The sequence below is a fragment of the Cottoperca gobio genome, chromosome 13 (genome assembly GCF_900634415.1).
Source record: "Cottoperca gobio chromosome 13, fCotGob3.1, whole genome shotgun sequence".
Lineage (NCBI taxonomy): Eukaryota > Metazoa > Chordata > Actinopteri > Perciformes > Bovichtidae > Cottoperca > Cottoperca gobio.
In genome coordinates, this window is record NC_041367.1 from 22,960,464 (window position 1) to 22,976,194 (window position 15,731).

General features: G+C 40.7%; 1 protein-coding gene across 1 annotated transcript in view; it reads left to right on the top strand.

Moving 5' to 3' along the window:
- The window catches only part of tbx4 (T-box transcription factor 4), a 17,459-nt gene extending 2,583 nt beyond the window's left edge, over positions 1-14,876 (top strand). Inside the window, exons 3-8 of the mRNA XM_029446778.1 lie at positions 6,278-6,397; positions 8,619-8,766; positions 13,031-13,183; positions 13,469-13,557; positions 13,753-13,988; positions 14,095-14,876. Of these exons, the coding sequence (XP_029302638.1) occupies positions 6,278-6,397; positions 8,619-8,766; positions 13,031-13,183; positions 13,469-13,557; positions 13,753-13,988; positions 14,095-14,750 (1,402 nt within the window). The 3' untranslated portion in view covers positions 14,751-14,876. The remainder of the gene's footprint in view (positions 1-6,277; positions 6,398-8,618; positions 8,767-13,030; positions 13,184-13,468; positions 13,558-13,752; positions 13,989-14,094) is intronic.
- Positions 14,877-15,731: the final 855 nt, after the last annotated feature.

The following is a 15,731-nucleotide window of genomic DNA, read 5'->3' on the forward strand; positions in this document are numbered from 1 at the left end:
CCTTAAAGCCCTTTGAAGGGCTGTGCAGCGGTGTAGCTGTGCAGCTGTGCTGGGAAACCTGTCTGGGTTTACCTACTGTCAGTCTGCAGCAGACACGCTGAAGGTCACACAGAAACTGGCTTCATCCTTCAGAAGCAACAGCTCTGGAAAGGAACTCACACTAAAGCATATCAACACCAGGCTGAATTATTAAAGTATAATATTATTAGTAGTACATGTACTCACTGTGTTATCACGGCAGAGCGCATATGTTGTAATACAGTAAAATACAGTATACCATTGTATTACATCCGACATGTGAGCAGAGCATTCTACAAGTGCACTTATAGTGAGAGTCATTTCCAGTAATTCTACAAAAATGCTTTCAATATTAATCACAGAGCAGACAAGACATTCTAACAACATTTTGAATTAGATTAGCATTGTCCTGCAAGGGGCTTTGTGTTGTTGCCACCAATACAGTAAGACCTCCAGTCTGCTGTGGGGCTTGTCTGCCTGCTGGCAGGACGGATGATGGGGATGGGTAGTCTACAGTCTAGAGTGTGTAGAGGCAGTGAAAAAAAACAAGCAAAGAAGAGTTAGACTTGACAGATGTGTGCGTGTGTGTTCATGAGGAGTCCTCAGTGTTTCAGATGTTACAGTTTCATATGAGCGTTCTTTTAGTTTGTTTTCAGCATACTAAGCATTAGTGTCATGTATCAGCAATCAGTTAAAGATGTTAAAATGATTTCCAACAACAGCAAGATGATTTCTTGGAGGATATCAATCTTTCAGCTGTTTTCCTTTAAGCCAGATAAAGCAACATACACAAAGTCAGCAGGGTGATGGGCCTGGATCCTGATTTGTTGTATGTTTTCTTGACTGAGTTGATGTCATGAACAGAATTATGGCCACACATCCCATATAATATCACAATACTCCACATTTTGTCAGGCAGAGCATTGGTCAGTTTAACACTTCAGTGTAAACAATGTCAGCCAACCAGCAGAGAGCTTTTTAGGATTTCTTTATGAATTATTTTTCTGTACAATCTCATTATTACTTGACGCCTTGGCAATATTGTCCTTGTAACATTCATCCCAATGAAGCATATTCAATTAAATTTAGAAAAGGTTACACCAGGGCTTTTTTCTGTCCAGCAGTCGCATTGGTTCTGATAACGCTTTACTACTTTATTTTACAACTAATCTTCTTAGACATGGGGATGCAACAACACTGCCAGAGAGATTTAGAAATAAGTGATTTGGCTGTTGTTCCCAACCTTTTAGGCTTGTGACCCTTTCAAACAAAGCAATGTCCATTTGCTCCCCCTCACCACAGGCTGGACTTGTCTCGAGTTGTACACAGTTTACCCAGTGATGTTTTTCCCTTTTAGATTGTTTCATTTGAATATTTTTATAGGCCTGTTAATGTAAAGCTGTCCAGCATTTTACAAGAAAAAGCAAAGATTAGAGTAAAATAAGAATACATCTATTTTGTTTGGCAGAAATGTATCCTCTTTCCTATCCTGTAAATCATTTTCGAGGATGTTATAATCCAAGCGTCTCGGTGCTTTGTTTACCTAGCCGGTCCAACCACGCCTGCATGTTAGTGCATGAGAGTCCGTGCTCATACAGCGGTAATCGTCAGCCCTGAAGCCGTAGTTAGCTGTTAGCACAGTTAGCTGTTAGCACAGTTAGCCGCCAGCTGCCAGCTCAGCCATCGCAATGTTGAGATCCGTGTGGAGGCAATCCCTCAATCATAGATATGGAAAGAAAACCTTTAACCTTAGCCTATATACTCCAACAGCATAATATAATTCCTGAAATGGCTTTTAGTGTTAGTGTGCCAGCCCAAGATGTTCAGTGGCCCGCTCTGGCCACCCCTATGAAAAGGTTGTGTGGTCGCTGCAGTGTGGATCTGAAGGGTGTTGTTTTGTTTGGTGCGAGCTTTAAGCCTGTGAGAGCGAAAGCTGAAACTGACATTTCAAAGTCATGTCAAAATGTTAAGTGTTATGTTATCATTTTAAACATAACATGATAAATGGACTGTCAGATTAAACTGCTAACAGTCAGGATTACTTTTGTCTGAAAGAAGCTAAAATGCTGCTGAACTTTGTGCATGTGGGATGTGTTTTTGAGGAGTCTTAAAGTATTTGGACAGAAAGATTAATTTAAAAACATCATAACTCGTAACAAGAGATTACGAGCACTTGAAAATTCTTAATAATTAATGAGGTGCAAAAAATATGCAGAAGTGGGAAGTAGGCTATGTGTGAAACCTTTGTCACAACAAATTGATCATATTAATACCAAATATCACAATCAAATATGATTGTACTTTAATCATCGTCATTAAAAAAGGAAGGTGTTTGTAGCACCATGATCTTTGGTGGTACTGATGTAAAGACATACGCTGTCTATACTGAAGTCTCCAGCGGGTGGTTCCAAAAGTTGGTGCCAAGAGTTTTGGATTTCCATTCATTAATTGTACATTTTTAATAACGTTTTCATAAATAAAAAACAAAATGGCATTTAATGTTAACAAAATGTGATTATTTTTATGTTTTCAAACAAAAAGAATAATCATAATAAAAACCCTGTTAATTATGTGGTGTTGGCGCAGCAACATGGTGACATATTATCCTTCGCCTGCCGGATGTAACAGTCACACAACAAACTTTCCTGCTTGTGAGTTTTCCAGGTACACAGCAGTAGCACATTTCAGAGCAAGCAATGGAAATATTTCAAAAGCAATTCATCCACAAATGTTGGTTTCGATCCAAAACTAAATACTGGATGTACTGCAGATACTGATTCCTTACATTCCTAAAAGCGTTATATTATTTGAGGTAGCGTGATGACATCTAGGCACACAACAGTATACTTCAGATAAGGACATTACAGGTTGTGTATATAAATGTAAGATTATGAAACAATGTTATACACTGGGCACTTTATGGGCAAACATTAAAGAAAAATGAAAACACCGAAACCGTCAACGCACTTTATCAACAGATATCTGAAACAAGGTGCAATGGAAATAAATCTTAATAAAAGGGTTTCCTGGTTTAAAAAGAGTTTGGGACCCGTAGTCGTAACATGCAAGGAGGGTCATTCCAAAGGTGGCAGGGGAGGAGGTACAGATGCAGAGTGGCCAGGCCGATCCCACATTTCCCCAACACTCCGAGATGAAACTTGGTCAGTCCACTCCCATGCAGCACCTCGATGAGACTAGTAGACTTGTTATTGTGAGTGTCATTGTCCAGGCGTAATCCTCCCTCTTCAAAGCACCCAGCGCAGCTCTTCCCTCACTCTCCCTCTTTGTACACAGCCCGTCAAGAGAGCAGCGGAGGGTTGATAAGAGGAATCCGGCGCCCACAATAGGCCGAGTCTACTAGGTTGTAGCGCTTCATCATCCCCCCCACCTCTCCCCAACACTTCTTTTGATCTTGCCGTGGTACTGGAGATTCCCAGAGAGGGAATGGATCACTGGAGGGCCTAAACATGTGGGATTGTTAAGAGAAACAGCTGGCTGGGCACAGAAACACACCCTGACACTGATATCATACACACACTCTCCGACTTCCATTTCTCATGCTCCTCTTAAACTCACTCACTTAGTCACACCACCGTATGTATATGTATGCCTTGATGATGTCTTAGAGGTTTTAGATTTGCAATACCAATGATTCTTTTTTACTGATGTAGCAGATATGCAGTACTAAAATATACCTTGTATGTTATATTCCAATATCAAAACATGTTGCCGTATTTAATCAGAAATATTAAAGGCATGCCTGAGTATAAACAAAATGCCAAATGGTTGATAAATTCTTATCATCATTAACAGTATGTCATCATATTTCTCAGTCCTAGACTACAATGGTTGTGTTACTACTGATGATGAAAAACATCCCTTTACATTTCTTTCCATCTCACTACTTTTCACTGCTGTGACTTTTTCATTCTAAATTCAGAAATGGAGAACACAAGTGAGCTGTGCTGGATGGATAATCCTGGCAACTAAATCTATCTGAGAAGTGTGACGAAGTATTTTGGATTCAACAACATTAGAAAAAAAAATGTTTGCTTACTTTTTTAAACAGAAACGTTACCTTGTGACTCAAGTGAGGCAGTGGACCTACACATTAGTTGTTCAACATGGTTTATGAATTGGAATCAATTAGAATGAATGGATTTTTATTTTTAAAGGGACAGTACTATTTCAACCAAAAATCGTCCCTGTTTAACCGCTTCTCGCAGCAAGGCTTTTAATAATAAAGGGTTAAGATGTATAGGTTCCAATACACATCACAGTTCAGCTGAGACATTTCAACACTTAATACACACTCAGTACGCTGCAGACCAAGAGCTTGTTGGATCGCCTCTCAGTGTCTGCAACTCTGGGACTGGGAGGCTGTGTTCCACCATTTTTGTAACTTCCTGTTTCATAATCCCAAAACCCTCCCCCTGTTACTGCAATTAGCCCGGTGTGCGTAGGTGTAAAAGTAGGCATGGGACAATTTATTGCCTCTCCCCCTCACTATGACTTCAAGTGTGGCTGTTCTATAAGTATAAACACTTTTGCCTTAGACGTGTTCAGCTGACCTAGTTAGTTGGAAGCATACTAAGACCTTAAGAGCATGTGATTCTAGGACCAAGCTAAGTTAGTATCTCTAAAGAACCAAGACACATTTTTATTCAACATTCATTTGTGTATAACGTTGTGTCACATCCAGTTTATCTGTCTGGCTGGACAGACTCATTTCCACAGCTGAAGAGGGAGCAGCAAAGCCCTTCACTAGGTAGTTATGGCTATATTACACAGATCCGAGGGCCGCATGTGTTGACACAGACCTCCATCTGCTCTGTCTGTATGGTGTACGTGGAGCCAGAGATGAGAAGAGGGCTGTTTTGAATGTTCCTCTAAGATTAACCCGTCTTTCAGTGAGGATGATACTGTGACTGATCTCTTCTACTGATTGGATTTGAGGCCTGGGAGAGAGATTTAAATTACCTGCCCTAAGTCCCCCTCCTCTCTCTCTATGTTAGGCGATGGAGTATTTACAGTAACATGATCAGATGGTGTCAGGCACTATGAGCCTTTGAAGAAGGGCATTTGCACCAATCGGAACAGTTAATATGTAGATAGGGGTTTTGATGCTACGCCATTTTCCCAGAAAGCATCCAAGGCTTTCATGAGAGTGTCCTCCAATGTTTGAATACGTTGCCATGGGCGGCGCCCACAGATAAACTGCAGGCCTTTTTGACCGTAGCCTCTTAAGCAATGACGAGCTGGCTATCTAAACTGCTGTCCGATCTCGGGTGCCATTAAAAACCACTTAGGGCTTTATAAGGGGTGCAGAGCCCTTTGCGAAATTTCCTTTGGGGCAGATAGGCTGAAATAGTTTTTGGTTTCCCAGAAGAGGTCAGGAAAGGTAGCTCCCTTCATGTGTTTTATGGCTTTGAGTGCTATATTAACATATTCTGTCTTTTAGTCTGGAGGCATTTAAAAGATGAAAGATCGAGCGTGTTCCCATACTTTTTATGGCCTCTCAGTATCACAAGTATGAGAGGATTTCAGTCTTCTCGCAAATAAATGCCTGCAAGGAGACAAATCCTTACCAGGCCAGAAAATGTGAGAGGACAGTAAGGACAACATCGAGAAGATGATCATGGAAAGTTTGGCAAGTTTGGGTTTTATTCCTTAATGTGCTTAGTGGTGTTATCTATAGGTTTAAGTAGGTTTCATCCACTTTATGTTCAGGTCAAGGTGATTTCAGGTTTCAGAGAGGGCAGCTTCTCAGCCCACTCATCTCTCATTCCCACGATATCTAATGATCTTTTCTCATCCCAATCCCTTAACAACATCACTGAGCTACAGTCAATAAGCTAATTGGATCTTCATCTGCACTATCCGTGACAATACTACACTTATCCTACACACACAAATGTTTTTAATGGCCCATCGGATCCTTTCTTAGGAAGAAGATCATTGCAGAGTGCAAAATACAGACCTTTGGTAAAAGCAGGTTTTTATTAGTCCCTCAAATTGGTTGCATATGAAAAGGCAGTTGTGTCTGGTGTTTTTATGGAAACTGACAATCATGTATACAAATCATGTATATAAATCATTCTTAAAGGTTACAACCACACTGATATCTTTTAAGAAACATATGTTGTAGTTTAAGACTAATGTAATCTAATACTCAATTGTTTAATCAAGTACTGTCTTGCTTTCACCTGGAAGCCAAATAAAAGGATATCTAACACTTTCCCTTTACGTTCTTCAACAGGAGGATGTTTCCCAGCTACAAGGTTAAAGTGACTGGGATGAACCCCAAAACTAAATACATCCTACTTATTGACATTGTCCCAGCTGATGACCATCGCTACAAGTTCTGTGATAACAAGTGGTAAGTTTGCGATTGCAAAGCCATAAATGAGCCTTGTTGAAGGCGACCTATAACTACAGCCTTAATTGTTCTGCTATGACCAGTAACTTAGCTTCTGTTAGATATTGCTGTGTAACTGACATAAGTGTGCTGACTTTCTGAGTCTTCTTTACTTCTCTACACTGTGTTTCAGGATGTCACAATTGAGCATTTCAATGGGTTTAGCTCAGAAACAAGCAGAAAATACACTGACCGGTGGATGGTGTTTGTAGTCCCATGCTACTTGCTCTCAGTCAGGCTGCGTAATGATGCCTTTTAAGCAACTGAGGCAAGACATTTGCGAAATAAAGAGAAATTAAATCTGCTATTGTCTTGTAATTGGCTTATGTTCTGTAAAATCTGATTAGTTTTGCTTCAGTGAGAGAGGACTAAGGACTGGAGAAATAGCTCTGCCATGTTGCTTTCTAACCCTCATCGCCAAACAAGAATTTGCGAACTTCTGGATTACAATCATTCAATCTTTTTGTGCTTCCAATACAACGATTTTCAAAATGTTTGCTTTCTACAACATCTGCGCATGGCAACTACTGTATGTTTGACATTAGGGATAGGTTGTGCTGATGGTTAAAAACTGTAATCAAGGTTTCATTTGTCAAGGTTAGGCAACCAAAGGGTCGTCCGCACCGGTACGATAACTATAATGAAAACTTTAAATAAATGGTTTTAAAAAGTGTTCTAACTCAAGCGTATGGTGGAGGCCACACAACAACTATAACAACAATGACAGTGGCGAACAATATCGTTGCGATCACTTTCAGAACGATTTGATGAACGATAGAAACACTGACAGCCAATCAAATCCATCAGATACAAATGTGTATTTGTTCCACACAGGAGATTGGATTAGTAAAATGGTCTTTGAACAGAATGTATATGAGCATATAGGTCATCAATATCCATTCTGGGGTTCCAAAACAGCTGGAGCGTGCAGTGCCTGCTGTTAACAGAAGATTATCATTCATCGGTGTGGATGCTCACATCCTTACATTTATAGTTATTGTTCTTAGTGTGGACGGCCCCTAAAACAATTGGTTCACTCGCATGTCAATTTGCTGGTAATTTGATTAATTCAAGTTTGTTAGGGACTGTGCAACGCTAAATAATATTATAGTATAATATCAGCTAAGAGCGTTAGTGCATTATTGTAATATAATTGTATTATTACCTACAGTAATGATGTTGCACTCATTATACAGTTGTTTTAAGACCTTCATCATTCTAATTTATATTTGTGCACAATAGGGATCCAACTGCATTTTTTTTGTCTTGGAGCAACCAACAGGCTAATCAGGCCCTGGACATGGACCCTTAGTTTGTAAACCCACAGGTCATTACAAAGGGCCAAACCATGGCACCGATGTTCTGCTCCCTTCTTCTCTCCATGAGATAGAGGGAGTGAGAGTCATCATGTGTACTGGCTGCTTCAGTCATGTCTATATTGGGTAAATTATATCATTTTAAAAGAGGCACTTGGTTCTTCAGATAACCATCATTCCCTTCAAGATGCACAGCATTTACTAAAATCCTCACATCCACACATAATCTCAAAAGAAAACAAAATACACTTGCCAGGAAAGGACACAAAGCATAGTAGATCTAGCCTTTCAATGTATTTTTTTACTTCAAAATTCTTAGTTCAATTATTTTTTACAGAGCAGATCATCTAAGACTGGCATGGTTTGATAGCTAAGTGCTACTACAGATTATTATTGGCTACAGCTCTTTTCTGCAGGCAGGGTGGAGTCAATGGGTGAACAAAAAGGTTTTACCAGGAAAAGCTGAAGAGAACGCAAAATAAGTCATTTCACAACCCTTTGTTTCTGACCTTGTGGCATGGCCTGCAGTTGGTGGGTTCTGGTGTTTCTCAGCGACACCTTGGAGAAGCATAATTAGTAATGATGTTTTAACAGAGGCCACCTCCTTCCAGGCTAAAGGATGTAATACTGTATGGGTTCAGAGCAGTGGAGATCTACGCCTCTATATTGCTACATTATAGTAAACGAGACTTGGTTCATGTGGTGACAGGAACAGACAGTTTTAGTGAGTTATTTTAGATTACTGACACATATCTTCTAAATGTTGGATGGCATAAGCTCTTGAAAAAAAACAGCTAGATGCAACATTAAATTATTACTTTCTTTACTACACAGTTTGCTTCTGCACGTTTCTCAATCTGTTTTAGGATGGTGGCTGGCAAGGCCGAGCCAGCAATGCCAGGCAGACTGTACGTGCACCCTGATTCCCCCGCCACAGGAGCTCACTGGATGAGGCAATTGGTGTCGTTTCAGAAGCTCAAGCTCACAAACAATCACCTGGACCCTTTCGGGCATGTGAGTACCTGCAGAGATGTTTTTACAAAATGTATGTTTTTATCCTGCTATCATTCCAATAGTTAAAGAGAACATTTTACTCACCTATTTAATTGCTAAGATCTGAGAACATGGATACAGTTCTTAACACAGCTTTACATTGGTATCACTTAGAAATCAGTGGTTAACATGATATGGTTATTATGTGGACTTAATACACTGTCTAACTCATGTAGCTTCCCCATTAAATCCCCATTGAGAACTGTTGCCATGTTCACAGACATTTAACCGACTTATATGATTGATTGTAATGAGTTGCTACATCCCTTTATCTCTCAAATACATCTGGGAACTATCATTCAGATTAGGAATCAGGAAGAAAACTACTAAAAGAAAAAGAGAGAGAGAGAGAGAGTTGACACATCTTAGTCAATTCCATGACAAGTCAAGTGTACTTCAATAAGAGGCTACAGCTATGCTTGTGGTTCATTGTAAAGAAACCCAACTTTTACAGAAATAAAGTTTATAAAGTATTGGACCAATTGAAATTTTGACTTGATACATGAAAGGTCAGGGGATCAGTTTACAAAGACGATAACTGTCTGCATTAAATTGCATTGTAATCCATCCAACAGTTGAGGCATTTCTCTCTGAGCCACTAAAATAACAACCTTATTGTGGCACTAGAGAGAAAGTCAGGACCCAAGGTCATTAGCATTTATCCTCTGGGACACATTAATATCCGTACCAAGATTTGTACCAATCATTCTTGTAGATGTAGAGATATTTCACTGGATATGTGTAGTGTTTAACACTTTCTGGTAGTACTGCAGGAAAAGTCAGGGGTTCACCAAAGTTATTAGAATGACATTTCTGGGCACAATGGATATCTGTACCACATTTCATGGTAATCCATACAATGGTTGTTGAGAAATTTCAGTCTGGACCAAAGTGGTGGACCAACATTGCCATCCCCGGCGCTAGCATGGCTAAAAACAAGAAAAAGACCAGAGCAAAACAAGTCCTGTTCAAGATGAACGTCTTTTCAAGTGTGCAAAGATGAGTGTTGATGATCTGAGCTGTACTATACAGTTAATGAAAGCGCCTACTAATCAATACATAATGCAACAAACAGGGTTCTACAAGGTGGAATCCTTTTAGATTGTAGAGCTATAGGCGTAAAGATTCCTTGTGCTCCACAGGCAATTTATTCATTTCAGCTTTGCCTTTCTGGAATTCACCCCAACACTTCAATACTTTGCTGAAATGGAATTCTATTCAGCCAAAAATCCGACAAAATGTCAGAAACAACATACAGCTGATGTTTAAAAATGTTTAAAGATGTACAAAACAGCTAAATGTGAAGGTGTTTTTCACAGGCAGATTTCTCAAAGGAAGGATTCAAAAAAAGTGAGGTGAGGAGGCAGAGGCTGGAGAGGGAGGTGAAGAGTGTGACTGTGGCAGCGCTCCCCAGGGGGACGCTGGGTTAGCTTGTCTGAAGCCATTTCATCAATGGGCGGGCTCATTAGGTTCATAACCTCTCAGATCAGTGGCGGGGACTGCTGTCAGACTGAGTTGAGTGCCTGGCCAGTGATAAGGGTGAGTAATGAGGACATAGCGAGTTTAAGGCCAGTCAGAGCCCAGATGACGCCCAGACCAGGAGGTGTGTAGTAGGGCATGGCTTCTCACAGTGCAGTGAAGAAACTGTCGTTCAGTACTAATTATGCACATTACTGAATGTGTTCTCACATCTTATTGTAGAGTTCAGTTCAAATTAACATGCATATTTTCCCATTGGGAATTTCTGAGATGATGTCTTTAAAATGCAGGTCTGTGTCCTATTGAGTCTTTTTAGGGTTCGACGCCATATAAATGTTCGGAAATCTCTGGTCCAAAGAGTCTAGTCCTCTTGTAGAGCATGTGGTTTTCACGCTGTAGAATCAGTGTTCTATGGTCTGTACTACAGGACTAGAGACTTCTATTCCCAATGTACTTCATTATTATGTGTATCGCATCAAATCCCTCACCCACCATCTTCCTGTCTTGACAATGGATCTACTCAGAATCAGCAATACAAACTATCTTCTGTTTACTGATAGAAAACAGATGTTAGTGACCGAGGATAGATTTGCTACTGTTAGCCACAAGATGTTCAACAGAGCTGAGTCGTTACACACACTAGTGGTGGGGTGGTATCATCACAAAGAACAGCCAAGAGTAATTTATGTTGATCATTAAACCTCGACATACAGATTGCTCATGTACTATGGTTATATAGCCCAGTATCCCAAAGAATGACCTCCATATTGAATAATACACCGATTTATGCCCTTAACCAACAGTACCAATAAGAAAAGTAAGGGTGTGGAAGTTGGGGTGGTGGATGGATGTGTAGACTGGAATTTGCATCCCATCACAGATCGTCACCTTTTCATCAACCATAACCACAATCTAAAGATTATATTTTTGGCCTTTTGCCTTTGTTACAGAGATAAGACATATGGAAAGGGGGAGAGAGAGAGTGGATGACATGCAGCAAAGGACCACTGGTCACATTTGAACCCCCAGTTTTAGTTGCATAACCCTTGCCTTACCTTAACCGTAGCTTATTTGCCATAACTTCTTTCCCTAACCTTAACCATACAGTACTTACAATTCAGAGAAGGAAAGAGTTTTAAAATGTTCAAATGGATGTAATCCAGGTTTTGCAGAATCATCCAATAATGACATTCTTTCCTGGCGATCGGGTTGGGTCATTACACGCTATGGTAATAAAATACCTTTTGTCCTTCAAGAACTTATTGCAGGCACATATCAGTTAGGGCAAATAATCATGCTGGAATGTATTTATATAAGGGGAAAATCAAGGCAAATACCTTCTTTAGCTCTTCACTGATCTGAGGAAGGCTTCTCTGATCTTCCCTGTACATTCTGACAGTCACCCAAGAGTCTCCAGTATCACCCTCAAACAGCAGCCAGACAGCAGAGCAGACAAAGGTCAACAGAGAGCCTCCAGTGAATGAGCCAATAGCGTATCTGTGTCCCTCCAGCCTACCTCAGCAACAGGAGCATGTGAGCACAGGGCCATTCGTTCAACCTGAGCCTAGGTCTCAGTGCCCTGTTCAACCTTTGAGAGCCCCCTGGAGGAGAAGTCTCCTTGGGAGAGTGTCTGGCAAATGAGGAGGGGAGTCGAAGTGCAGAGCTTGATGCTCATCAGCCCTGACAGAGCTGGACTAGTGTTGACCCTGCCCTACTGTTGCTAACGCTTCACTGGGCTCGGCACTCGGATGCGGTGAGTGGAGTGATGCTAGTGAGCCGACCTGCAGCCACCCAAACAACCGCAACACTAAACACGCTCACAACATGCAACCTGCTATATCAATACACAACACATTCAGATTCCAGATCAAATGTGATGGAGATGAAAAATGCATCTAATCCAATCCAATCTAACAACGTGGCACTTGACAGGCTCAATTCCAATGACAAATTCAGCAGGGAATGGATCTCAAATAGTTTTATCTGGTGAAATAAAGGTGAAATAAATCACTAGTTTAAATATATAATACCGGTAACAGGCATGGTATGCTATGCATGTGAGCTAACAGTAATTCAATAGATCAGTCACCCTATCAAGCTAAACACTGCTTACAATAATATAAAATTAAGGCAGACACACACTCATTACAAATAGTTTGATCTTATGGCATGATTTTAATACTAAATCTGCTACATTTAGTATTCAGGACTAGAGACACAGCTGCAACTAATATAATTATGGGATATTGTGCAATTCAGTTCTCAAGCATTTTGTATGTCTTTTTACACTATATAAGCTCTTACCTCATGGGAAACATGCTGTTGAAGTGACATCATTATCACAAGCTTTTTAATTATATCTCAGTTCTTTGACTCATAACAGAGTCTCAATGTTCTTTGAATCACTGGTTGTAATCTAGTTCACTGTCTAGTGATTTACTACCAAATGAACAAGGAGCCAATTAGAAACACAGCCGAATGGAAACAACATTGACTGGATACTCTGGAGCGGGAACATGATGTGATGTCCCCACCAGCATTGTCTAGCGGATCTTCTCTTATTGTCAGTACATTGTCAGTACTTCAGAGACTGTCAAACTTCAACTGTTTAAGATAGTTAACATTGTCATTGTCTTTGCAAGCTAGTGGTGAAAAACCAATGTGTACCACACCATCGTGGCTGTTCACAGACTATAATATAAATAAGTTTAAAATAAAATGTCTTACATTCTCTTCCTCTTCCTAGATCATCCTGAACTCTATGCACAAGTACCAGCCCAGACTACACATAGTCAAAGCCGATGAAAACAATGCCTTTGGATCCAAGAACACTGCCTACTGTACTCATGTCTTTCATGAGACAGCCTTCATCTCTGTAACCTCTTATCAAAACCACAAGGTACAGCAACTCATTTACAGTGGTGCAATATTCCTAGTTTTACAAATATAAAAGTAAAACTGGTTGGTGTCAGCTCTTAATTGTATGAATAATATGGGATTACACTCAATATTCTTTCTGTCTGAAGTTGAATCATGTTTAACTAGATGTTGGCGAGTTGAAAGGGTAGTGAATGTTTCTAGGTGTAGAGTGATGAAATGTTACTATTAACGTGTGCATTGCTTTAACTAAGGTTTGGTTGATATCAAATAGAATTACATTTTAAATGAAACCTCATGTTTCTAGATCACTCAGCTGAAGATAGAAAACAATCCATTTGCCAAAGGATTCCGGGGTAGTGAAGAAGGAGATCTGCGCGTTTCAAGACTACAGGGGTATGTTAACACAAAAATGAACCAGTAAAGTAAAACTGACTCTGTAGGACCATTTAGAGGTTTCTCATAAACATTAGCGCTTTTTTGTGAATGGATAGAAAAAACATACCTTTGCCTCCTTAAAAGACTTGTTGTGGAATTGCAGGCATGGCAGATTGATTCCTTTTCTCTTCTGTTGCTGCTTCTGGTGTATAGGAAAGAATATCCTGTGATTTCAAAGAACATGGTTCGCCAGAGGCTCATCTCCTCGCATAGTCACCTAGCAGGAAAGCTCGGAGCAGGAGTTCTAGCAGGGCACCCTCAAGTCCTGTCCTCTTATCAGTATGAGAATGGGGTTCCTTTGTCTAACTCAGACCCCCAAGATCCTATCTCGAACCACTTTCCTCAGAGCAGAGACCCCAGCCTTCTGTACCACTGCTTCAAACACAGAGGTATGTTCTTAGCAACTGTTCTTTTAGTCATTGTACAGAATCAGATGTGCCCGATAAGTACTCCCTGGTTTAAAGAAACTATGCCGTTAATCATATCCCTTTGCAGATAATGCTCGACACCTAGAGCTTGGATGTAAGAGGCCATATCTGGAGACATCATCTGCGGTCTCAGAGGAGCATTACTTTCGTTCAGCTACCTCTTATGAGTCACCCTTACTGTCTCATCCGTACTGCACTGAGGCAATCACCTCTAGAGAAGCTTGTATGTACGGTAGTATGGAAACAGAGTCTGGATCTGGGGCAGGGGACACAGATGACCTGACCAACCCGTCTTCAATAAATTGCAACATGTGGGCTACAATGCAGCCCTACCCTCGCTATAGCGTGGAGGGTGTGCCATACCAGCCCTTCACAGCTCACTTCACCAATGCTGCTACGGTCACGCCGGTTGTACCACACCCCACATCATCCATGGTGTCACGACCACAGGCTGACTTAGGGGTCTACAACTCAGCTACGGTTCAGCGAGGTCTGCCCGTCGTACCGCCTTCGTCCTCCTCTTCATCCTGCTCTCCAACACTTCCGGGATCCAGAGATAGGTCAGGCCACCCACCTCTGTACCACAAGAAGCCAGGGTCACCACTCCGGCCTCACAGAGATTTCTCAGCCTATCCCACACAAGGCTCTGTATCCATCCGGGATCCATCCTATCAGTACCAAGTGGGGCTGAGTAGCGCAGGGACTCATTGGACTGACAGCTAATGTGGACCACTGTAGAAACCAGTTTTTACTTCTGCAAATGTGTAGCATATGTACTAGCCTGTGATCAGATAGAGTGCTTTTTCAACACTCAAATGCAAAGTGCAGGTTTGAGCAGCACAAAGTCTATCAGAGGGAGAAGTAAGCTCAAGGGCACAAGACGTGTTGATGCGACACAAAGTCTAACAGTAACTTGCTAACAACATTCAAGAAGTGTTAGCGACCTAACCTGAAGTAAGAGAGGATAGTTTTTCAGACAATAACCTCTAATCAACAATTGCTATGCTTGCCCTTGAAGAGAATGAGAGGCCCAGATTTGTAAAATATGTGTAAATGATGGTCTCCCAGGGAAAACTGAGCACTGAGGGTTTCATCATTTCTTGTTGAGCTCCATCTAGATAGAGCATGTTTAATGAATAAGGCTGCTGTAATTCTATATTTTTCTTATTGTCAACAAATCCAATGAGATGACAAAAACCAACTACTTTGTAACCCTATCCTGTCTGTATCACTCATCCCCAAGCTCATTGGGGTGAAGATGTAAACCTTTAAAAACTGTTCACAAATACACAGTATTAAAAAGCTCTCAGCATGTTCCTAAAACAGCTGGTTGCTGTAGTTTTGGACAAACATAAAACAGGACTATTTTCATCATTAATTTGAGCAGACAGTCAACTCGAGTCCACCGCTTTACTCACATCACATACTCGTCTCACGGCAACATATATCCAATATACAGTATATACCGTGACGGTGTATGTCAGGCAGCAGGGCGGTATGTATAGGGTTGACTCAAAATAAATGTAAGTGTTTGGCAACTTTGATATGAAAGATCAACACATTGGTGGTTTGGGTCTTTTCATGGCGTTGGTTGACTATTTAAAAAAAATAATTAAAATACAACACACCAGCCTTGAGAAGTAAGAGGGGTTGGGGTTGGTTTCCAAAAGATATTACAGATTTAAAAAAGTGTTCACAGCCAAG